This window comes from Danio rerio, chromosome 21, assembly GCF_049306965.1.
Source record: "Danio rerio strain Tuebingen ecotype United States chromosome 21, GRCz12tu, whole genome shotgun sequence".
Lineage (NCBI taxonomy): Eukaryota > Metazoa > Chordata > Actinopteri > Cypriniformes > Danionidae > Danio > Danio rerio.
Window position 1 is genome coordinate 23,135,954 of NC_133196.1, and position 25,997 is coordinate 23,161,950.

A 25,997-nucleotide genomic window follows, 5' to 3' on the forward strand; every position below is an offset into this window, starting at 1 on the left:
TTGTATTTTAATACCATGTATGCTATATATTTGCATTTAAACTTTTATCTTGAAGAAAGTACTTATCAGTTATTTGTTAATTTGCTAAATTTTACATAAGCTATTTACAATTGTAAATGACTGATGGATAATATGACACATTTTGAAACCTACACTCTGATGGAACCTCTAAATGCTAAATCATACAGGTATTTTTACTTCATGTGCTTTTTCTTCCTTTATGCTCTGGTACTGTTAGTGAACATTTGGCTCATTGTTGTTATTGTCATAGAAAGAGCACTTCATGAACCGATGTACATTTTCCTGTGTAATCTGTGTGTAAATGACATTTATGGATGTGTAGGGTTTTACCCTAAGTTCTTGCATGATTTAATATTGAATTCATATGTGATTCCTTCGTACATGTGTGCTATTCAGGCTTTTATTGTTTATAGTTATGTAATGTGTGAATGTTCTACACTGGCAGTGATGGCGTATGACAGACATGTGGCCATTTGTCAACCTTTAGACTATCATGCAAAGATGAACAGATTTTCCTGCAGCATATTACTTGTCCTGTGTTGGCTCATACCGTTTCTCAGTATGTTTATTGCTGTTTTCCTATCAAATAGATTGGTACTTTGTAAAAATCATATTGACAAGTTGTATTGTGACAACTGGTCAATTGTGAAACTCTCATGTGGATCAACTGTCATCAATAACATTTATGGATTTGTTTTTATTTCTTTATATGTTGTTCTGGTGATTGTGATTATTGTATCTTACATAAAGCTAATTATTGCATGTAAATCATCTTTAGAGTGCAGAAGGAAATTTTTGCAGACATGTATTCCTCATGTAATTTCATTGCTGAACCTCACTGTAGCAGCACTTTTTGATAACTTTAGTAACAGATTTGGATCAGATGACGTCCCTGCCAACCTACAATTTTTTTTAGCTTTAGAGATGATTGTAGTGCCACCTTTTGTAAATCCTGTGATCTATGGCTTAAAATTAACAGAGGTTCGCAAAAGAATATTTAAAAAATTTATGAAAGTTACAAAACAATGACTAAGTCTGAACATTGTGCTTAAAGTCAGTTCATATATAATTTGTGGGTAAGACAATTCATACTATTTCTTAAAAACTGAACATGTCTATATCTCCTAATTTAATTTTTTTTTCAAACTGATTTGTGTCCTTTTTCTGAACAATATGTTTTTCTTCTGTGACCTAATAAACAGTGTTTTACCTGGCTCAAAATAATGCAGAGATGGTACCATGGTTTGTGCTCACAATCACAAAAACTTTATTTATATTCTTAATTTAAAAGTCGAACAATCACAGCCTTTATTGTGCCAAATAAATAAAAACATAACAAGGTGAATTACATTTTATTTACTCCAGTGTGTTTATAGAGATTTAAAGTTTCCTTTTTCTGTCTAGGACAGGCCTACATGTTGTATGGTCTTTGCTACAATAAAATCTGTTGATTATGTCATTCCCCAAGCTATTGGCCATTTCTGTTGTTTTGGTCAAAACAGTGGCTTGACTCTGCTGTCAGCAAGAATAGCATGGTTTTTGGTCTCTCTGGAAAAAAAATGGCCACACAGAGAAATTATGTCCCAATTGGGATAATTATCTAACTCAAGATCTCTAATGACCTCTGGCTGTTAAGACTGTTGCACCATCTCTTTATTCTCCAGTCAGGGAATTTAAATCTCTTGCGAATAATGCACTGATAAAAACAAAAAGTGTTTATTTGAATGCCCATCTATCGTTAAGAAATGTATATTTAATATTTTATTTTAGCTGATATGATGCAAGATTGTATTGAAACTGCAACAACTTAAAGTCAGCACCTTGAGTCTAAGGATTGTTTAAGATGGGATTTTAAATGAATATATAATGACTTTTATTAAAAAAAAAGAACACAGGGCATGTTATAAACAAATCATGGTAAGTATTTTGGAAACATATAGTCCTGGGTGCTGCTAAGAATGGTCTACTTACTAAGTTTCACAGCTCACAAAGCACTTTAATTGCCCAACTGAGCAATGTGTCTGATTTGACCAGATCTACAAAGAATGATAGGGAACCAACAGTGCCACAATACATTGATTCTATACCCTAAAATAGGATACTGGATTGCTCATGGTCTGCTGACAATTTGCTACAGTATTTGCTCAAATTGTATTGAACAAATATGAAACCATCTGATTTAAATGAAATACATTTTCTGTTTTTATATCTTTAGGGATTTACATTCTTGAAACAAACATCCTGTATTAGGCATGTTGATGATTTTGTAGGATTTCATTCATTTTTTAAATGACCAATTGATTCAACAATACATGTAACTCTAATACTGTTATATTTATAGTGGATAACATAAGTATTGAACACATTAGGGTACACATTTTTCCTGGTAAATATGTTTCTAAAGGTGCTGTTAACAGGAAATTGTACTAGATTTAATTAAAAACCCAAACAACACGAGCATACAAATAAACTACAACTTTTGTTACCAAAAACATTTTGTGTGAAATCAATGGAATGACACAAGGGGAAAGTACTGGACTACTGAAATCTGCTTAATACTTTGTATAAAAGGCTTTCTTGTAATGACAGCTTCAATACTTTTTTTTCTTATGGATATTTTTCCCACATTTCAACAATTTCTATAACTATTCTTTGAGTCTCATCTAGGAAAAAAATATCATTATTTATGTTCTTTTTTTCTATTGAATTTAAAACGAGTGCTTGTATGAGCCATTCTAGCAGCTTTATTTTCTTTTTATGAAACCAGATAAGAGTTTTCTTGACTGTAATTAGGATCAATGTCTTGCTGAAATGCCCACCCTGGTATCATATTTCTTCCTTCCTTCCTTCCTTCCTTCCTTCCTTCCTTCCTTCCTTCCTTCCTTCCTTCCTTCCTTTCTTCCTTCCTTCCTTCTTTCCATCCATCATCCTGGCAATATAGATTAAGCAGTTAATATTCATTTACATTGATAAGGGGCAGAGTTGCTTTTCAACTACTGAGAGATTTCAGTTGCTGTCTGGGCTTTCCATGCCTTTTTACACCTCACTTTCTTCATGTGTTCAGTATTTTTCCCTGTGTCATTTTACTCCTTTACGCATAACTTAATTTCTAAACTATTTAGTTTTCTTTTGGAGTACTTTTGGTTGTTACTGACTGATCTAGTGAACATTTTAAGTCAACTGCAATTATTTAGAAACATATACCCACTGTATGTATATACAGTTGAAGTCAGAGTTATTAGCCCCCATTTAAATTTTTTCTTCTTTTTTATATATTTCATAAATAATGTTTAACGGAGCAAGGAAATTTTCATAGTATGTCTGATAATATTTTTTCTTCTGGAAAAAAGTCATATTTGTTTTATTTCGGCTAGAATAAAAGCAGTGTTTAATTTCTTTAAAAACATTTTTGGGACAAAATTATTAGCCCCTTTAAGCAAATTTTTTTCGATAGAGTACAGAACAAACCATCGTTATACAATAACTTGCCTAATTACCATAACCTGCCTAGTTCACTTTATTAACCTAGTTAAGCCTTTAAATGTCACTTTAAGCTGTATAGAAGTGTCTTAAAAAATCTAGTAAAATATTATTTACTGTCATCATGGCAAAGATAAAATAAATCCATTATTAGAAATAGGTTTTTAAAACTATTATGCTAACAAAATGTTCTGTAACAATCTCCCCTCCATTAAACAGAAATTGGGGAAAAAAATAAACAAGGGCGCTAATAATTCTGACTTTAACTTTGTGTGCGTGTCTGTGTGTGTGTGTGTGTGTGTGTGTATATATATATATATATATATATATATATATATATATATATATATATATATATATATAAATATATGTATGTATATATATATATATTTAATGTATTTAATGTAGATATATTTTCTTAGAAAATAAAATACATACTCTGAAGTATTTAAAGATGTGACACTTTGTTTCTAAGCATTCATACCACTGCTCTAAGTGTATGTATGGAATATTTGCACATGCTAATGAAAATAATAAGAAGCGTGATGGGGTTAATACATATATTTCAATACTTTTGCAAGTTTCTTGGGGGCAGACAAATGTATGAGAGAAGGCAAGCATTTGGTAAGACAGCAAAAAGTCTTCTCTCATATAATTGAATGCAAATCACAGAAAACAAATTTTTACTACCTTTGCATATTTTTGTCCCTTTAGTTGGTCCTTAATATGGCAACACACAGGGGTGCTGCTAGGGGAGGTCGATTAGTTTAGATGATTCTAAGGGTCCACACATTTTTGGGGCCCCAGAGATATTATTAGGGACTCAAACAACCCTCCCCCCACTCTTTATTTTCTCAAGAGTGCACCCCCCATCCACCCCCCAAACACATTTTTTTTGTAAATGTCATGTTGGGGCAGTAAAACAATGACAGTGTGGGTCTAATAGCAGGTTAGAAAACTACCCATTAAATCAAAAGAAGTGGCCAGCATACAAAGGAAACAAGAAGTAACTAGAGCATAAACTATGGGATAAAAAAAAAAACTAAAAGTCAATAAAACAGAGCTTAACTGGAGTACATTATTTTTTAGTAGCTTACAGTCTTCCAGTATAGTGCCTGGAAACTGGGTAGAACCTGTGGAGTAGATAGAGTTTGTGGCAAAAACAGAAGCTGCCTGGGTGGAAGCTAGGAAAAGCAGAGGCAAAGGAGGTGAAGTAATCTAAATGCTGGAAAGAACTAATAAGAACCAAAGGACTTCTAGAAAGTATGGTTGAACCAGAGGTGACCAGGCATGAACAGTTTTGGAGGGACCACTGGAGGGAAAGGAACTTGAGCAATGGTCTCGAGACAAAGCATTTTGGGCATTGTGCGGGAACAGTGATGAAAGTAGGCTAGTAGGAGGGTACAATGGGGGAGGAAGTACTCTGGAACTCCCAAGAACCATAGAGAGTGCAAAAATCCAGACAGAACCACAAGTGACGAATGTACCACAGGTTTGGGGATATAGATGAAATTTTACTCCCAGACATATAGATCAGCCTATAGTTTCATTAGAATGAACATCACTGCAAAGTCAGGGTTTTTTGGGTGGCACCGATTCCAGGGTAGCTGTGGGCGAGAGAGAACTTAAGGTTTTAAGTTGGTGCTCAAAGTCGGCATGAAATGGATCTTATTTTTCATTTTTTTTACTATTAACTACATTTTACAGACAGAATTGTATAATATTTATTCAAACCACTGTCTCCTGCAAAGGTAGGGCAGAAATGAGACATGCACTGAAAACCCCGCTATTAAGGCATTTCATGTGACCAAAAGTGAAGAAATGTCATTTCAAGGGGGGAGAAAATGTTATGGTATTAGATTAAATATTCATTAGATCAATCAGTCATTCATTTTCTTTTCGGCTTATTCCTTTTATTAATCTGGGGTCGCCACTGCGGAATAAACCACCAACTTATCCAGCATATGTTTATGCAGCGTATGCCCTTCCAGCTGCAACCCATCACTGGGAAACATCCAAACACTTTCATTCACACACATACACTACGGACAATTAAGCTTACCCAATTCACCTGTACCACATGTCTTTGGAATTGTGGGGGAATCCAGAGCACCCGGAGAAAACCCATGCAAACACAGGGAGGACAAGCAAACTCCACACAGAAATGCCAACTGACCCTGCCAGGGCTTGAACCAGCAACCTTCTTGCTGTGAGACAATTGTGCTACCCACTGCACCACCATGCTGCCCTGAATGAAATATTATATTGCAAATATATATATATATATATATATATATATATATATATATATATATATATATATATATATATATATATATATATATATATATATTTATTATTTTTTTTTTACAAAAAATGATGTGCACAGATACATTGTTTATAACTAACACAATTTTTACATATATAAATAAAAATAGTATGTTTTTGAGCTTATGTCGGCTTTAAAGTGGAGAGAGACTTTGATGAGAGGTAATTTTTTTTCCTTAAGCCAATGTCCATTAAACTGATGAGAAAACCTTGCAGTAAAATCAACATGCCAAAAATAACTAAACAAACTGAACAATATATTGGTAGATAGATACCAGAATACGATGTATAGCATAAAGAGTGATCAAATAAAAGTAAAAAAATGTAATCATACCATATTGTAAAAAAAATATATACTAAGAAGGTAGAATTGGTTATAGCTATTGAAGACAATATATAATACATTATAAATCATTATAAGTATACATTATTGACCTCTGTGTATTTTTATGCATTTTAAGTTATTTTTGAAACATCTAATGATCTGAGCAAAAAAAGAAAAAAAGGCTGTTTTGCAAAGACACATATTTTGTAGGAAAGACCAACCAATCTTAGAGAATATTCCCAAGGGTTAATTTCCTGAATCCTCATGGGCAAGTTGTATTGCGTCAAAAGTGTTATTTATACGCATGCCAGCAGTCATTGCATCTTACATTCATGACGGAGGTCATCCATTGTAAGATCTGAATACTGACAGGAGAATGATTGTGTGGTTTTTACTATAATTGTCTTTAAAAGTATTTCTCTGCTATGGATGGGTTTCTTAGATAGAACTGATGTTTCTAATTCTCGCATGTTGTGTCTAATTGAATGCTAAAAAGGAATCAATTTGCAATACATTATAAAAGAGTGTCATTACAGTTGTAAAAAATGGATAATCAGACTGTTTTTGCAAGCTACACCCTGATGGTACCAAGAGACTCGAAATCATTCAGACATATTTATTTCATATGCTTTTTGGTGCTTTATGTTCTGATAATTCTTGTTAACGCTTGGGTCAGTACTGTTATTGTCTTGGAACGAACCCTGCATCAACCAATGTACATTTTTCTATGTAACCTGTGTGTAAATGACATATATGGTGCTGCAGGATTTTATCCTAAATTTCTACACGATTTAATGCTGGATTCATATGTGATTCCTTCTTATATGTGTGCAGTTCAGACATTTGTGATCTACAGTTCACTTCTGTGTGACTGTACTACAGTGACTGTGATGGCATACGACAGACTTGTGGCTATATGTCAACCTTTAAACTATCATAACAAGCTAAACAAATTCTCATGCAGTGTATTTCTTAGCTTCTGTTGGATTCTACCCTTTGGTTATGTGTTCATTTGTGTTGTGTTGTCAAATAGGAAGAAACTGTGTAAATATCACATTAAGAAATTGTACTGTGACAACTGGTCTATAGTGAAACTGTCGTGTGAATCGCACGATATGAATAGTATTTTAGGACTTTTTGTGATTGCATTTTATTCTTGCTTGTGCGTTTTCATTTTTTTCTCCTATGTGAAACTTATCATAGCATGTAAAGCATCGTTAGAGTGCAGAAGGAAATTTTGGCAGACATGTGTGCCTCATATGTTCACAGTGATAAATTATATGTTTTCTGCATTTTTTGATGCAATGTACGGCAGATATGGAGCAGGTGATATCTCAGATAGTTTTCAAAATTTTCTGGCTCTAGAGATGCTCATTGTGCCACCGCTTGTCAACCCAATAGTCTATGGGTTAAAACTCCAAGAAGTGCGCAAACAAATCTTTAAATCTTTTGTTCAAATAAAAAAATAACTTGTGCATGTTATTGTTGCTGCACATGGAATATTAAAAATATTGACATATGAAATATTAAAGCAAAAAGTTTGTTTACCATTTTGCTGAAATAGTCATTTCTAAAATAATTTAAATACATTTAGATACAACATGTTCTTAATGAGCTGTGTTTGGGACATTGTGTAGTCCTTTTATTAAAGTATTGTGAATATTTTCAAACCACCTTGCATGGTGTTGTTTACAGTAAGAAATCAGAAAATGTTTCTTCATTGCATAATTATTTATGATGTTTCAGGCCTAGAAAGAAATCACTGTTAGGAAAAAAACAAAAGCATGTCGGTTATCATTAGATCCTCTTTTAGGTTGTCTACACGTAAGATGATTACTATGCAGTAACAGTAACAGACACACTAATAGTTCATCTGTACATTTAAATTGAAGGCAAAATAATTAGCTAATTAAATAACAAATACAATTATATGTTTGATTCCATTTGTACTTTTACATTTTAAAACATTGACACAAAAAACCCATAGTACTGTGAACAGCCATTGATTGAAATTTCATCATACCTTTCTTATTTTACTCTTGTTCAATCACTTCTATCAATCATTATATTTCTTTAATAATATATCCATACAGCTTTTAAAATTGATTAGTAATCTGGCATTGTTTGAGAATCTGTTCCAGACTGTTCCACAATTTTACACCATAGACAGACATCCAAAAAAAATGTTTTTTAAGTTGTCCTTGTTTTTGACCTTCTAAAATGTAGTTCTTCTCTCAGATTATATCCCCTTTTCTTTCTTCAAAAAACTTTTGTATGCATTTTGGAACAATTTGTTTTCTTGTTTTAAACATAAATTGCGCTGTTCTAAATTTAACCAAATCATTGAACTTAAGTATCTACAATTTTAGAAATAAAGGACTTGTATGCTTTAACTACTCCACATTTTCTATCAGTCTAATCACTTTTTTCTTCATTGTATGAGAATCATAAGTTAGATTTATATGCATTCCCCCAAATTACAAAACACAGTAACTTTTATATGGCAAAATAAGTGTATTATATAATACATACATTGATTTATTGTCCAGGATAAATTTTGCTTTATACACCATTTTACTAATTTTGATATCACATTATTTATTTGTGGTTTCCAATTAATTTTATGATCCAATACAACACCAATAAACTTAATTGCACATACTCTTTCTATAACTTTGTTATCAGTTTTTAAATCTATGTCATGACTGTTTTAATTTCCCAAAAGCCATAACCTTTGTTTTACTTATACTTAATGATAATTTGTTTACATCAAAACACTTTTCAAATGTATTAATTTCTGTTTTAATCAACGCCATAAGTTTTGGTAAATCATTCATAGAACTACAGTTACCTGTATCATCCACAAATAAAATAAACTTAAACAACTTAACCTTAGACATATTAATAATGTAAATTATAAACAATATTGGACCTAAGATTGATCCTTGTGGTATGCCACAATTTACACGTAGATATGAAGATTTATGGTTGCCAGTTCCCATGAACTGTTGCCTATTTTTTTAATAACTGCTTATCTAATCCAAGGCTACTCCTTGAATACCATACCTTTCAAATTTATTTACCAATATATTATGATTTATTGTATCAACTGCCTTCTTTAAATCTATAAACATTCCAACTCCCTTCTCCTTTTTATCTTTCTGATTAGTAATTTCCTAAATAATTTCTGTTAATGCCAGAGATGTTGATCTGTTATTTCCTGAAACCATATTGCTCATCAGCTAAAAGGTTATGCATTTTCATACTGGCTACAGAACAAACCTCTGTTGTTCAATAAGTTAAACCTTTTAACAGCACTTTCAACTAAATACTAGAATCTTAATGCTAAATAACCAGTAAAATATTATGTACTGTCATCATGACAAAGACAAAAGGAATTCTTATTAAAAATATTTTTAAAAATGTGTTGAAAAAATCTTTACTGCATTAAAAAGCATTTATAATATTTATAATTCAGCACTTAAAATATTTGAAAAATAATTAAAATAATTAATCAATTGTAACATATTTTTAAAGAACAAAATTTTATACTTGTATAAGAAAACATATATTTTATAACACAAAAGCCAACTTTCCTGAACTATTTCTAAAAATATAATTTTTCAAAAATAATGAAATCTTCAGCATTATACAACACTGACGCCCCATACTTTATACACTACATAAAGAATTAGACACCTCTTCTCAATTCAGAAGAAATTTCCCGGTTATGAACGTAACCCACATTCCTCTTTATGGGAACTTCAACCTGTGTCTTGTACAGGGTAAGAAAACGAACCAATGAAATGCGAACTGAATAAGCAGTGCTCAGCTTCACAGGTGTCAGTGATTAGTCATTAACAGAGCATATCAGCTGGCAGCTGAGAAGCAAGCATTTAGAATTTCGCTTCAGAGCCTCTCGTGAGACTGAAGAATCCTGTCTGCCAACCTGATTTCTTTGAAAACAGTTTCACTCACCAGTGCGGGAGACGACATGACAGTGGTGGTCGATCTGGGATTTCCTCTTGCCTGGGTGTTTTACTGGTTTATGTAATAGCGGGATATAATCTCACCCAAACGTATTAAAAACAACTAGGGACTTTAGAATATGACAGTAGATTGAAAAAGCATGCCATACCCGAAGGGGGAGGACGCTGTGAAGTCCACCTGCTACACAACTTGGAAGACCTGGTGAATATGGACATACGATAAGATGATTAGGAGAAGACTCTGGTCCGGCTGAGAAGAGGGAACTACACCATGGCTAAATGACACATATGAGATCACCAATTGGGGGTCACGCATAGCTGATACTGATCGCCAGAATGTGGGCCAAGCACCCAGATCCTCCAGTGAGTCAGATGTTGGGGGCCTCAGAGGAACTCTCTATAGTTTGCCAGATGGGGAACTCGCTAAGCAAAGTGGAAATAAGCATATACATCTTTGGGTTATGGAGAATGGCGCAGCAAGTGTGTTTTCTTGGTTAGGGCTGAATCGGCCTCCTCTGCAGGCAGTGATTGCAGGTTCACTACCTGGCCTATAAAGAGAATGGTAGGAACCTTGGGCACATAGCCGAGCTGGGGTCTCAGGATACCATGAGAGTAGGTTGGCACGAATTACAGATACGATTCACTGCCCGAAAATGGCTCCAGATCCCTGACCCTCTTAATTGATGCCAATGCAACCAGTTGTCTTCATGGACAGAAAAATGCATATTGGGCAAGCCCTAAGCCAGCTGTAAGCCAGTGTGCCAAGGGGGGCCTCAGTCAATGACTAAACCAACTGGCAATTGGTGGTTTTGGGAGAAGCAAACAGGATGACCCGAGTCTCTACAAAGCACTCCTATATCAGCAGGAGCACAGTGGGGTGAAGTCTCCATTTTACCAGGAGCGTCAGCTGCTGTGAGAGCATATCGGCTGCACGTTGGAGCTCACCTGGGATATGAATGGCATGCAGCGATTTTAGCCATGTATGACTCCAGAGGAGCAGATGGTGAGTGAGCTGAGACATGAGGTGGGACCGTATACCTCTGACATAGAGGCTGAATGTGCAAGTATTGTCATATTGCCAGTGCTTGGCTAGGAGCTGTCGAAGTGGAAGGGACAGGGGCAGGAGCAGTTTTCCAAGCCCATTGATAGATGACCTTCTCCAATGTACTTGACTGCTCCACCGCCTAGATCTCCTGGGTAAAGTCCCAAATGATGTCGCCAAACATGCCAGCCTGGGATATACAGTAGGTGCATCAAGAAAGTGACTTTGTGTGACATCGAAGTTGTTGATGTCATGCATATCTGCTAGGTTTAGCCAGAGGTGGCATTCCTGGACCACGGAAGAGGCCATTGTCCTCCCAAGGGCACGAGCGACTTGGTCATTAAAGCATACTCAGTCACCGTTCATAGCCCATGGCCATGGCATGCAGGGTGGAAGTGTCCTAGCTCACAGCTGTATAGGCTCTGCTTTGCACTGTGGAGAGCAAATCAAAGGGCACACCAACGCCGCAATGGACATCTGGTCCTCAGTGTTGCCGAACGAGAGCATAGCCATCTCAGGGGATGAACCACCACACCTGCTCGAAGCTTGAATGAAGCATGCTGGGTAGGAGTGGGGGGTCCTCGAGCCGGGAGGTAACAGACAACTGGGGTGGCTCGCTGTCTTGCAAGAGCAAGCCATGATCTCAGCTGCGACGGGCACAAGCTGTCCACAAGCACTGCATCCACATCCACATGCTAAACCCTTACATTCTTTTTGTATGTGGTATTAGGTGGCCCACAAATTCAATTTGTCAAGTTATATTCGTCTTTTCTGGAAGTGTCAGTGGTGTTTTGGGCTCCCATGTGCTGAAATGACTGACAAACAGGAATCATCAATTTAGTCTGGAAAAGCTAGAAAAAATCTGTTACAAAAACTGAATTATACTGTTTTATGAGGTTATAACATTATTATAATGATTGTAAATCTAAAGATTTAATTATGCAAAACCTATTGTGGCCTTTCAGGGTAACTTTTTAGAGTCTTAATTTGTCTTTAGAAAAATGTACATACCAAGACATACAGTTTAAGTCAAAATTTTTAGCCCCCCTGAATTATTAGACTACTTGTTTATTTTTTCCCCAATTTCTGTTCAACAAAGAGAAGATTTTTTTTCAGCACATTTCTTAACACAATAGTTTTAATAACTCATCCCTAATAACTGATTTATTTTATCTTTGTCATGATGACAGCAAATAATATTTGACTAGATATTTTTCAAGACACTTCTATACAGTTTAAAGTGACATTTAAAGGCTTAACTAGGCAGGTTGGGGTAATTATGCAAGTCATTGTATAACTATGGTTTGTTCTATAGACTATCGAGGAAAAATATAGCTTAAAGGGGCTAATAATTTTGTCCTTAAAATGGTGTTTAAAAAATTAGAAACTACTTTTATTCTAGCCAAAATAAAACAAGTAAGACTTTCTTCAGAAGAAAAATATTATCAGAAATGCTGTGAAAATTTCTTTGCTCTGTTATTCATCCTTTGGGAAATACTGTATATAAAAAAGACGAAAAAAATCAAAGGAGGCTAATAATTCTGACTTCAACTATATATATATATATATATATATATATATATATATATATATATATATATATATGTGTATATATATATATATATATATATATATATATATATATATATATATATATTATATATATATATATATATATATATATATATATATATATATATATATATATATATATATATATATATAAATATATATATATATATATATATATATATATTTTTTTTTTTGTATTTGTTTAAAACGTTAAACAATTATTTAGGCTATATTTAGCTAATACAATTTTATTCTGAAAAATGTTTCATGTGTTAAATGCCTTTGATTTGATTCCCTGAGGTGTATATGCTTGAGTTTGCTGTGGGGATAAGTGGTATTTATAAGCATGCCAGTTGTCATGAAAGCTTCTTTATGGTTGTGAACATGCAGGATGAAGACTGGTGTGGTAAAACTTGACTAGAACTATTAGCAGTTTGTGTTATAATTTTAAGCTTGTCTTTTATCACTAGTTGCTTATGATTTTTAACATTTGGTAAACAAGGACAAATTTACATTTAGTGTTAGCATATGTGATCATGGGTAATATTACCTATTTTGATTCTTACACCCTGATGGAACTGCAATCCTCTAAATCATATAGACATATATATTTTGCATGCTTTTTCCTCCTTTTTTGTCTAATTTGTCTTTTGAACAGTTGCCTTTGTGTGGTCATTGTGCTGGAGAGAGCCCTGCATCAACCAATGTTCATTTTTCTGTGCAATCTATGTATAAATGGAATTTATGGAGCCACTGGATTTTATCCTAAATTGCTGCATGATTTACAACTGGACTCATATGTTATTCCTTCTTACATGTGTGCTTTACAATCTTTTGTCATTTACAGTTCAATTAAATGTGAATATTCTATACTAGCAGCGATGGCATATGACAGGCATGTGGCCATATGTCAACCTTTAGACTATCATACAAAGATGAACCCTGTTACTTGTGTCATCTTACTTTTCTTTTGTTGGACTGTGCCATTTATTACTACACTTATATCTCTGCTCCTGTCAAATAAGCTGGTGATATGTAAAAACCACATTGATAAACTGTATTGTGACAACTGGTCAATGGTAAAGCTCTCGTGTGAATCAACAGACACCAATAACATTTATGGATTAATAAGTATCTCATTTCACTTTGGTATTTTTGTTGTAATTATTTTCTCATATGTGAAACTTGTCACTGCATGTAAATCATCATTAGAGTGCAGAAAGAAATTTTGGCAGACATGTATGCCTCATGTCGTTTCACTGGTCAATTTTAGTGTTGCAGTTCTTTTTGACACTATGTACAGCAGATATGGCTCAAGTGATTTCCCAGATGACCTGCGGAACTTTTTGGCTTTAGAAATAATTATTGTGCCTCCTCTTATAAATCCTGTAATCTATGGCTTGAATCTAAAAGAAATCCGTAACAGGGTCTTGAAATTATGTAAAAATATTTTGAAAAAATCATGATAAACTTGTGTTGTATTTGTTTTGCTGTGCTGCATTTTGTATCTTTTATTGTATAATACTGAAATCACACTGTCAATAACTAAAATGTAAACAAAAAGACACTTATAAACTTTTATGCTAAAAAACACAATACACTAAGCTGGTCATAGTTACAATTTCTATTACTTTGGAATATGCACTGTTCAGTTTATTTTAAAGTTTTCTTTGACAAGCATCATCAGTCACTTGATAATTATAAAAAAAGAAAAAAAATATGTCGTTTATACATGAATGAGCAAACACAGTTGAGTTTTTTTATCCATCCTGTCCTGTAAAGATGACATTATTTCAGGTATTGTATTAAATTGTTTTATTGAAGTAAGTGATGAATACCTCTGGCTCTAAAAGAAGTCTGTGCCTTTTTCATTCATTTTTAGAGAATGATCAGACTTTTAGTAACAAATATAAGAATATGAGGATTTTTACATTTAAAAACAGACACTTTGCATCTATACTTAGAAAGTACCTTTATCAGTTAAAATTTTAAGCTGTAACGGTATGATTTGTCATCCCAGAGTTATTCTTAACGTTTTCACTGGGCTCTAGACTTCCTAATATTAATGTTAGGAATATGCAGTACCCTGTATAAATTAATATTTATTTTATATAATAATTTAAAGGCACAGTATGTACAAATTTTGCATTAAAGTATCCAAAAACCACTATAACTGTGTTAAATATTTTGCTGACTTACTGTATGTACTTATATTATTCCAAATGTTTGAAGAATGTTCAAACCCAGTCAGTTAAGCAATTTTAACAAGTGGCCATGCCAATGACATCACACGCTCTTAATTTGTAATTTAGTTTTATGAAAAACACTTTAACAAATTTTATTAAACTGCACAGTGAAATATAAAAACATGCATGATAAAACAGTGCTGCTTTTCCTACACATGATCACAACCAGAAGAACTGGTCTAATGTGATAAAACAAAAGCTCTTTTTCTTTGCCTTGTCACACTTGTCTCTCATCAGCAAGTGCTTCAGCATTTCACTTTGACCGCTTTCAGCTTTACTCTGTTTCATAATACCATTAAGTATACTATCCATTTCCAAACTAGCCATTTCTAATGGTTTCTAAAACCATGGTGGATGCTCTTAAACACACTCAATCCATCCTACATTGCACTGCACTAATCAGTGTACAACATATGTGTACTCAAACAGCTAGTACATAACCATAATGCAGAGTTAGCACACTAAATTATTTTTTGCTTCTTACTGCAAGATGTCATCTACAGGGATATCCTATAAGTGTAAGTTTCAAAATAAAATATTATTTAATTAATGTTTGCATACATTACAGAGACAGATCACTCATGCTAAATAACCATCACAGGGTCTGCCCAAATAATAATGCTCAAATTCACTCACTCATTTTTTATTATTGGACTAATGTAATATATCACTGTATTAGTGGACTAATGTAGGGAATGGTGAATGAGAATATCAGAATCAAAATTGGTTTTATTGCCAAGTGTGCTTACACACAAGGAATTTGTTTTGGCTACTTCCAGTGTACATAAAGTTACTAGTGACAACACAAAAATAAATATGAAACAAGACAACAAACATTAAACAGAGATGCCATTAGACAAAAAGCTCTGGTGCTCTGGTTTCCCCCACAAGTCCAAAGACATGTGGTATATATGAATTAAATGAGCTAAAATTGTCCATGTTTGAATGTTTCCCAGAGATGGGTTGCAGCTGAAAGGGCATCCGCTGCGTAAAACATGTGCTGGATAAGTTGGTGGTTCATTCCATTACCAGATGGTGATTGAAGTGCAGAGGATGGATTGCATGACAGCTGAGTAGAACTGTACAAGCAGCTCCTGTGGCAGGTTGAACTTCCTCATCTGAGAAAGGAAGTACAGTCTCTGCTGGGCTTTCTTCCCAACAGATGTCCCACTTCAGATACTGAGAGATGGTGGTGCCCAGATACTTGAATGACTTTATTGCAGCCACAGTCTCTCTTAAAGTTCACTATCATCTCCAACACTTTGAGCTTGTTCAGCTCCAGGTTGTTGTATGAGCATCACAAAGCCAGCCCCTTCCCCCCTACTGCCTGTATGCAGACTTGTCGCCGTTCCGGATGAGGTCAAGTAAAGTAGTGTCATCTGCAAATTCAGGATCTTGATGGAGGGGTCTTTTGCAGTGCAGTCGTTGGAGTACATGGAGAAGAGCAGTGGGGAGAGAACACATTATGGCATTGATGGCAGAACCGAAGCCTACGAACAGAATCTTTGCATAGGTCACTGGTTTGTCTAGATGTTTTGGGTATAAATGTAGGTTGCTCTATAGGCAAACTGAAGTGGGTCCAGCAATTGTCCAGTGATGTCCTTCAGATATGCTAGCATCAGTCTTTCAAATAACTTCATTGCCGAATATGTTAAGGCAACAGGTCTGTAGTCATCGAGTCCTGTAATCTTTGTTTTTTTCAGAATTAGGTTGATGGTAGAACGTTTATAGGGGTGATGTTGGATACAGCAAGCCTTTGTTTGTTGTGAATGTGTGCTTTAATGACGTAAATTACATACTGCAGCTTCTTAAAACTCATCAGAATTTACACTGATGAGTTTAACCTGTGCGCCAAACCTGTCTCAATTTCCACGGTTAAGATATAGTATGGAAGGAAGAGTGATAACCGAAGATTTGTTGGTTGTAGTTGACCATCATGCACTAATATCATCCGTTTGTTTTCTTTACTTTTTTTTAAAGTGTTTATTTTTAAGTGTTTAAAAGTTCACCGGTTTCCTTTATCTTTCTTTCCTTGAATGAATGAGTTAAACTGTATTACATATGTGCCGAAGCCTAGGAGGAAGGTGGAACAGACTGTCTGAGAGCCCTTGCCACTGGGTGAGGTTTTCAGTGCCATTGAGCCAGAGGAGCAGAATCTTCTGTCCTATACAATTGAGGTCAGCACAGGAGGTTTGCCGGGGGGATGGATACACTTGCTATCCAGATCTCTCTACTAACCGGGAGAGCACGTGAGTGGGACACTGCAGTCTGGGATGCCAGGATATCTTTCTGCCATTTTTTGATGACTTCAAGGAAGAAATGATTAAGCTCTTTGACCGGTCTGAACAGGGAGATGAGGTGGCTGCCCGGTTGACACGACTGTCCAAGGAGGCTCGCTCCCTCACTAATTATTACATTCAGTTCAAGACATTAGCTGCCTCCTGTGACTGGACTGAAGGGGCCATCATTTCCAGATTTTTTGAGAGTCTGAATGAGATCCAAGATGAGATTGCTTCTCACGAGCTTCCCTATAACCTGGAGATTATTGTTGATCTGGCTCACTGCTCTTCTGATGAGTAAACCGGGGAACCTGGTGGCCGCCGTTCCCTGTCTGAACTCCCCTCTGTTTGCACTGTGTTGCCCATCACCATTCAACATAAAGGATCCTTCAACTCCAGCTCTACCTTGAACGATTCAGGGACTGAGGGCAATTTCCTGGACTGTGCCACTACCAAGCAGTGGGATATTTTTGCCATTCCCCTCCCTTTTCCTATTTCTGTCCCTTTTCCAATTTCTGGGGGTTGGGGGGTAATTCCCACACCTGGCCTTTAACCTTTGACTTTGTTTCTGGTCTTCCCCCTCAAGAGCAAAGCTGTCATCATGACTGTAGTGGACTGTTTTTCTAAAGCAGCCCATTTTATTGCATTGCCCAAGCTTCCCTCAGCCAAAGAAATAGCTCAAGCTATAGTTGTCATGTCTTCCGGATTCATGGCATTCCGGTTGATGTAGCTGGTTTTGGAAAAAGTTCTGTTGGCAGGTCGGGCTGAGGAGGTCTCGGCTCGGACTTCTTGATGGACCAAAGCAGCAGCCGACCGTCTTCAAAGTGGTAAGAAGATATGGTTATTGACCAAAGCCCTGCCTCTCAGGGTAGCCTTATGTAAATTGGCTCCCAGGTTCATTGGCCTATACCTTGTGACCAAGGTCTTGAGTCCAGTGGCAGTTCGGCTAAAATTACATTCCACTCTTGGTCAGGTACACCCTGTTTTACATGTACAGGTATCCAGTATTCAACCTGTGTTAAGATTATTTCTTACCCCTGTTTTCTTTACCCCTGCACCATCCACCCCACCCCCTTTGGATTTCTATTTTTTTTGTTAGATTGTCCTTGCTGCAAACCAGACAAGGCTTCCTAGCTTCCCTGCACTTCCTGCTCCAGTCTCTCTCTACCGCCCACCAGCAAACTCCCTCTTCAGTGACCTTGCACTTAACCTGGGTTCTCTCATCCAGGCCGCAGGCATCACAGTATTAACAACTTGCTGACTGATGGTGTGAATTGTCATGTGCCTCCTGCTGGAACCTTTTAGTATTGCTTTGACTTTCTTTTTTGCATAAACTCTGTTGACTGGCGTTTTGGATCACTATGCACCCTCTACAGGCCATCCTTGGTATTGTTTAGATTTCTTTATTTTTGCCAGGATTTTTGCACCCTTATGTGGGTTCCCAACCTCCCTTAGCTGGAGGTTATTGTTATAGCCCAGTCTGCAAGATTAATAAAACTTATCTTTTGACTTTCACTTTAATCCTCTTGCTTTTCTTTCCATGACACTGTTAAGGAGTATGTCCCAAAGCCTGAATAATGTTGTTGCACACTCCAAATTATATATATATATTTTTTTTTCACAGAATAAAGTACATTCTTTTAGGAATTAGTATGCAGCATTTATGTTTGTTTAGCTTTCAGTTTGGCAGCAGTTGTCTGTGACGAACTTCCACCATATGTTTAATTTCTTTATTAAGTGTTTAAACACTTACCAGTTTCACACTTCCTTATTTCCTTGAACTGTGAGTTTTGAATTGTAATACAAGAGCCTTATCCAACAAAAAGAGCCTGAATTGATCAGGACTTCAGCTAGTAGCTCTGTTTTGCTTCAAATCTGGCTTGTTTACTATTTTATTTTCCTTCCTTTTATTATAACCTACATTGTGAGATGAAAACGATCCACCTTTTTCCTCCACTTTAAGTCATGCTCATCAATGCCCTTCAGCCATGACTTATTTGCAACAAAGCACAGCCTCTTGTAACGTATTGCTTACCTGGTTAAATATAAGAGCAGTCAGTAAAAGTTTTTTTTTTCCTTGAGTTGCAGACAGCAAAAAAGAGATGTAAAACACAATTTTTAAAACTCATTCATTTTCCTTTGGCTTAGTCCCATTATTTATAAGGGGTCGCCACAGGGGAATGAACCACCAACTTATCCAGCAGATGTATTACATAGCAAATGCCCTTCCAGCTGCAACCCAGTACTGGAAAACATCCATACACACTCATCAACACACATACACTATGGCCAATTTAGTTTCACCTGTACAATTCACAATCACAATTCACCTGTATTGCATATTTTTGGACTGTGGGGGAAACCAGAACACCCAGACGAAACCCACGCGAACGCAGGGAGAACATGCAAACCACACACAGAAATGCCAACTGACCCAGCCAGGACTCAAACTAGCGACCTTCTTGCTGTGAGGCGACAGTGCTAACAACTTAGTTACAATGTCACCCCAATTTTTTCATTTATTTTTGTACTTTAATATATATATATATTTTTTTCTTTCTTTTTTTTTCTTTTCATATGTTGGTCTGTTTAAATAAATTTGTTTAAAATATCATTAATAAATTTGACCATATTAATGCAAATTAAGTGTTGTCGATGAGTGAATAATTAATCCCTGGGAATTTAAAATCTCTTTGAGATTTGTTTTACGCAAATCACTACAATAGCTATCAAAACCTCACCTCTTTCAGTTATGAGCGCACCCCTCTGTGGCTACTGGATTTATTTTTATTTGTCTGCTTGTAACTGATATATGTTTTTAATTAGCAATTATGATTACAACTACAATATGAGTATTTTAATTTTAAATGTTTAATGACAAATATTGTGTTGGGTTACAATCGGTTGTATTGTTTGTTTCGGGTGACCTAAAGGACTGTACTTTAATGTCACAATGCATGTCTTATCCTGTTTTACTGACACTTTTGGCACCAAAAGAAACTAAATTATATAGACATCTATATTTTATTTGTCTTCTTGGCTTATATCTCCTTATATTGTCAGTTAATATTTATCTTATTATAGCCATTATCATAGAGAAAGCTCTTCATGAACCAATGTACATCTTCTTATGTCATCTGTGTATAAATGGTGTTTATGGAGCATAAGGATTTTACCCTAAAATTCTCTGCAAACTTGTGTTATCTACAGCTCTTTACTTTCTGAGATCACAATATTAACAGTGATGTCTTAAGATAGATATGTAGCCATATGTAAACCTCTAGATTATCATTCCAGACTAACCAAAAATACTTGTGTGAAATTAATTCTGTTCTCATGGATTGTTCCCACCAGCTTCTCAGTTGCATCAATCCTGTTGTCAAATTTGAGGGCTTTTTGTAAATATCACATTGACAAGTTATATTGTGACAACAATATATTTTTGAGTTTGTGGCATTTTTTAGCTTAAGAGCTGGTGATTGTTCCACCTCTGTTTAATCCTCAAATCTATGGGTTAACTATTCAAGCAGTGCGCAAAAGAGTTTTTACTTCATGTGCTTCAGAAAGAGTAAATGTTTATAAAAGGTACTAAAGCGGTACATGCAAAAGGATAATTAAAATAGCAATAATAACATTAAAATACCAGGTGTGATATGTACAAATATTAAAGAATCATGAAGGAATAATAGTTGTCAAATCTAAGCATGTTGTCAACTGTATTTGATTTTATTCATTTTGTATGATAACATACATATGAATGGTCAATTGAATGTATCACGACATTGATTTTTTTCTATTATTTAAATATGCCCCTTGAGGGTGACTTTTTATGTTATTAATTACTGAAAAGGCCTAAATATAAGATGTGCCTACTCTAAAGCTTATCAGTAAAAGGGCAATATATTAATTGGCTAATATCACTGTACAGGAATGTTATATGGCGTTCACGTCTGCCTGTAATTATTACTTTCAATTGATCTTGTTTTTTCCTTTTTCCTGTTCAGTTTTCTATTGATTGATTTGGTGATGTCAGGTTTTTAAAACTGAAGGGGGTGGGCTTTTCGCTCTTGCACCTTCACATCACATCACATCACATCACCACAGTTTCTGAATGCATTATTGTTGTGTTCTCTTTTATAATTTCGTTTTGACATTTGTTTGGAGTGAGAAGTACTAACCTGCTTTAGGTTTGTTTGGTTGTTTTTTTTTGTTATGTTGTTGGGCTCCCCGACTCTTGTCATTTTGGATTGTTTTGCTGATTATGTTGTGTTCATAAATAATTGCAACATAGGCTCATTCTAAAAACGTAGCCCTAGAAATACTTTTCTGGAGATTGCAAATTATGTAGCCAGAAGTACGTACTGCTGGAGTTTGTCTTTAAAACAAAAGAAACGGGGCAATATGATGTTACTCCTTTTCATGCTTAGCAGCTGACCAGCTTTCCTGCTGTTACCAGTTTGTCCAGTTTGCTCACCATGTACATCTGCGGACTTGATATGCAGAGAGGCAAAGAATGGTTCCAGAAAGCAGATAAAACAATAACAGAACCCAAAAATAAAGCAAAAAAGTAAATAACATGTTGAGAGTGAGGTAAAATATGAAAACGTGGTAAAAATCAGGCGAGGGCTATTCTTTTTCTGGATTGCTTTTTAAAACTGACAGTAAGGTTCAGGGAAGTGGGTCGGTGGGTCAATTGGTGCTATTGAAAATACTATTGATGGGATTAGGGATTGGGTCTGCAGTTTGTCATGGGAGGATCTACTGAAACAACAGTGCACAAGTGTGGTGGCTTCCGCTATAGTAACTATGTACATCTGATTCTGCTGTAATTAAAACAGGGAAATAACAAATCTGCCGGCATTGCTGGTCTATGGAAGCAATAATGCTCAATGTGTAACAATCTGTGTTATTTACAACAGATACACATTGTTTACTAGTTAGAACATTTACCCTGATCTTCTCCCAGATAAACAGCAACTTACTTTCATATAGTTTAGGAGAAAGTGTTGAATTTATGTGTTGCAAATCCAGCAGCCTTAATCTCCATTGCAGCACATGGAGCTGCTGTATGTCATGTCATAAACCATGAAATTATTCGAGTGATGCATTCTAAATAACTCACAAAAACAGTCAACTGGACTATTTAAAACTATTTTTTTGAAAGTGTTAAATTAACTCTGGCTAAACTATTTCTTTCTCTAACATCCAAAAGCACACTTTTTGGACACAAATATTTTTCTAACACTTGACCCATGCTTGAGAATGAGAGTCCAATAGTCTTTAACAAAAAGACTTTAACAGTATAAATAACTCTTGTGATCTCTCCATTACACTGTGATTCATTTACATTACAGTTTAGAGTCATATGTTCTGGGAAAAAAACCTGTAAGGATGCAAAAAAGATTTGAACATGTAATTTATAAATCTATTCAGTTCCACTTTACTTTAAATCTGTCATTCTACATAGTATAAATTAAACGATTTTCATGTTTTTAAATTAACTGATTAATTAACTGTTAAGCAATATTTGTGTATGAATAAACAAAATCAGAGGATTGTCCAGTATTTTTTACAAGTGAACACTTAAACCCAAGAGATCTTATGAGGTCTTCTAGGGATATCGCTAATGATAAAAGATCTGACTTGGAGCAACCAGTTCTAGATCCGTCTTTTTTTTGAGAGAGAGAGAGATTCACACAGCAATGCATAATGAAGCCTAATCAGACATAACTGGCTTATGATTATCAGAATGCTGATTAACATTTCATTTTATATTTTTATTTTATTTTGATTTGTGTGTGTGTGTGTGTGTGTGTGTGTGTGTGGTGGGGGATTGTGAGTTTATGTTATTCAAACCATAATGGATAACATGTCTTATCCTGTGATATTAACTCTTATTATCCCTAAAGATTCTAAATCTTATAGGCATGTATATTTTATTTGTTTCCTTGTCTTATATCTGCTTATATTGTCCATTAATATTCGTCTTGTTGTGGTCATAGTTATGGAGAAAGTTCTTCATGAACCAATGTACATCTTCTTATGTCATCTGTGTATAAATGGTGTTTATGGAGCAACAGGATTCTACCCTAAAATACTGTCTGATTTAATATTGGATTCATATGTGATTTCCTCTCACATGTGTGCTCTGCAGATCTTTGTTATTTACAGTTCTTTACTGTGTGAGTTCACAATTTTAACAGTGATGTCTTATGACAGATATGTTGCCATTTGTAAACCTTTAGACTATCATACAAGATTAACCAAAAATACTTGTGTAAAATTAATTCTGTTCTCAAGAATTGCACCCACTTTTTCTGTTTTCATTGGCACCTTGTTATCAAATGTGAGGCCTTTTTGTACTTATCACATAGACAAATTATACTGTGACAACTGGTCAGTTGTAAAACTGTCTTGTGCATCATCTTTTGTTAATGATGTCTATGGATACATTATTGGTGTTGTTTCTATTAGCTTTGCGGTTTTTATAATTTTTTCCTATATTAAGTTGGTTGCAGCTTGTAAAGCATCTTTAGAAAACAGAAAAAAATTCTGGCAAACTTGTCTGCCACATATATTCTCACTGATTAATTTCTGCATTGCTATAACTTTTGATTTCATGTATAGCAGATATGGTGCAAAAGACGTGCCAGAGAGTTTACGCCATTTTTTAGCTTTAGAGCTAGTGATTGTCCCACCTCTGTTTAATCCTCTAATCTATGGGTTAAATATAAGAGTACTACGTAAATTAGCTTTTACTTCATGTAATGCAGGAAGATAATTGTTTCACATGTTCTAAAATGTTGTAAAAACAGATGTTAAACCTGTCTTAATAATTCATGATTTTATATAAAACTGTAATAAAGGAAAAGAAAAAGCATATTACTAATAAAGTAGCAACACTCATACATACACGACCAGTCAAAAGTTTGGGGTGTTTTTTTTCTTTTTTCTTTAAGAAAACTATTGTGTTTATAAAGGTGCATGGCATATTTTAAATGTCAAAAAGTGTAAAATGCTTATTTATTAAGTATTTATTTATTACTATTGTATGTAGTTTCAAATGAAATTATAACTCCACTCATTATTGCTTTTATTACTATTACCATTAATAATAATAATACTAATAATAATAATATAAATTAATTTTACAGTGATTTCAGAAGGATCATGTGACTGAAAACTGGAGTAATGAAGCTGAAAATCCATCATTAAAATCACTAGAATAAATAATGAAATTAAATGATAAACTACTTTTGAACAGTTATTTTATATGGCAATAACATTTCACAATTAAAATTTTTTTTACTGCATTTTTGATTAAATAAATGCAGCCTTGGTGAGCAGGATGAGCTTATTTTAAAATATTTAAAAAAATCATACTGATTCCAAACTTTTGATTGGTAGTGTACAATAACAGAATATGATCTTTTTGTATCCTGTTCAGAGACCAAATGTCTGAGTCTTTTGAGTCATTACATCATTGTTGCAAATTTCTGCAAAATATTTATTTCCTCAACTCCTCATGTTAAATATGTTTTTTTTATTTTTTTTTAATTAAAGAATATTTTACTCAATTTAATTTAGAACAGTCTTTGAAAATGTGATCTTTATTTTTAAGTCAACATTCTCTCTTTGAATTCCATGACATACTGTAAGCATCAATATAAAATTTAAAATGTTAAAAGATATAATTAATCATTTATTATTAAAATTAGTATGTTGTTCATAAGTTTGACAACATATACAACCAAGGTAAATGAAATAGATGCTCCCACAACTCAGTAATGTCTAAAGTAACATCAAATATAAGAAAATGAACTGTATTTATTTTTCATTCATCTAAACCACAAAACATTACAATACTTCAAAATTAAAGAAAATTTGCATGGTTAATTTTGCTTCCATTATGTGATATTTTGGAAAGAGCTGTGATGTATATTAGACCTAAATCTTGGGAGAATTTGAATGAAGGTCAAGTTTAATGAAATACAACATTGGATGGACAAAGAAACTGAAACGCCTGGTTTTAGACCACAATAATTCATTAGTATGGTGTAGGGCAGGGGTCACCAACCCTGTTCCTGGAGAGCTACCTTCCTGCACATTTCAGTTGCAACCCTGACCAAACACACCTGTTTGTAATTATCAAGTGCTGCTTTAGGTACTATTAATTGGTTCAGGTGTGTTTGATCAGGGTTGGAACTGAATTCTGCAGGAAGTTAGCTCTCCAGGAACAGGGTTGGTGACCCCTGGTGTAGGGCCTCCGTTTGTGACTAACTGTGACAGTCACCAGCGATCTAGCCCATGCAGATCGCTTGAGAACTACAAATCTGCCAGTAAAAGAACTACAAGATCCAGTCATGAACCACTCACACACCTGGCCTAGATCCTACCTGATTGCAAACACTCACAGCTGAAGCCGCTCATGAACTGATTACTGGACTATTTATACAGCACACAAACACACAGAAGTTGCTGAGTCTTGTTAAACTGTATAGTGAACATTACAACGCGTTTTCCTTTCCTTGACTTCCGTGCTTTTGAACCTTGCTTTGTTTTGTTTGCTTTACCCTGTCTGCTGCGTGCCTTTTGACCATCTGCCAGTTATATGACCACGACTCTAGAAATTGCCTATATACATATACATCTGTTTGCTTCTGTGTTGACTGTTGCTTGCCTGACAATCATACCTGACCATGGACCGTCTTAACC

At 34.9% G+C, this 25,997-nt stretch overlaps 5 protein-coding genes and 1 pseudogene across 5 annotated transcripts in view; all 6 read left to right on the forward strand.

The window, feature by feature from the left end:
- neu3.1 (sialidase 3 (membrane sialidase), tandem duplicate 1) overlaps positions 1-25,997 on the forward strand; it is a 150,523-nt gene that overhangs the window by 31,399 nt on the left and 93,127 nt on the right. The window lies entirely within an intron of this gene.
- or62b4 (odorant receptor, family 62, subfamily B, member 4) lies at positions 124-1,050 on the forward strand. Its single transcript, NM_001130810.1, is given in 1 exon segment — positions 124-1,050. A coding segment is annotated over 1 exon segment (927 nt).
- Positions 6,700-7,623, forward strand: or62b3 (odorant receptor, family 62, subfamily B, member 3). Its single transcript, NM_001128567.1, is given in 1 exon segment — positions 6,700-7,623. A coding segment is annotated over 1 exon segment (924 nt).
- Positions 13,294-14,223, forward strand: or62b5 (odorant receptor, family 62, subfamily B, member 5). Its single transcript, NM_001128572.1, is given in 1 exon segment — positions 13,294-14,223. A coding segment is annotated over 1 exon segment (930 nt).
- Positions 20,240-20,751, forward strand: LOC141380037 (olfactory receptor 1-like; annotated as a pseudogene).
- On the forward strand, positions 23,143-24,063 carry or62a1 (odorant receptor, family 62, subfamily A, member 1). The gene is given in 1 exon segment (NM_001128402.1): positions 23,143-24,063. A coding segment is annotated over 1 exon segment (921 nt).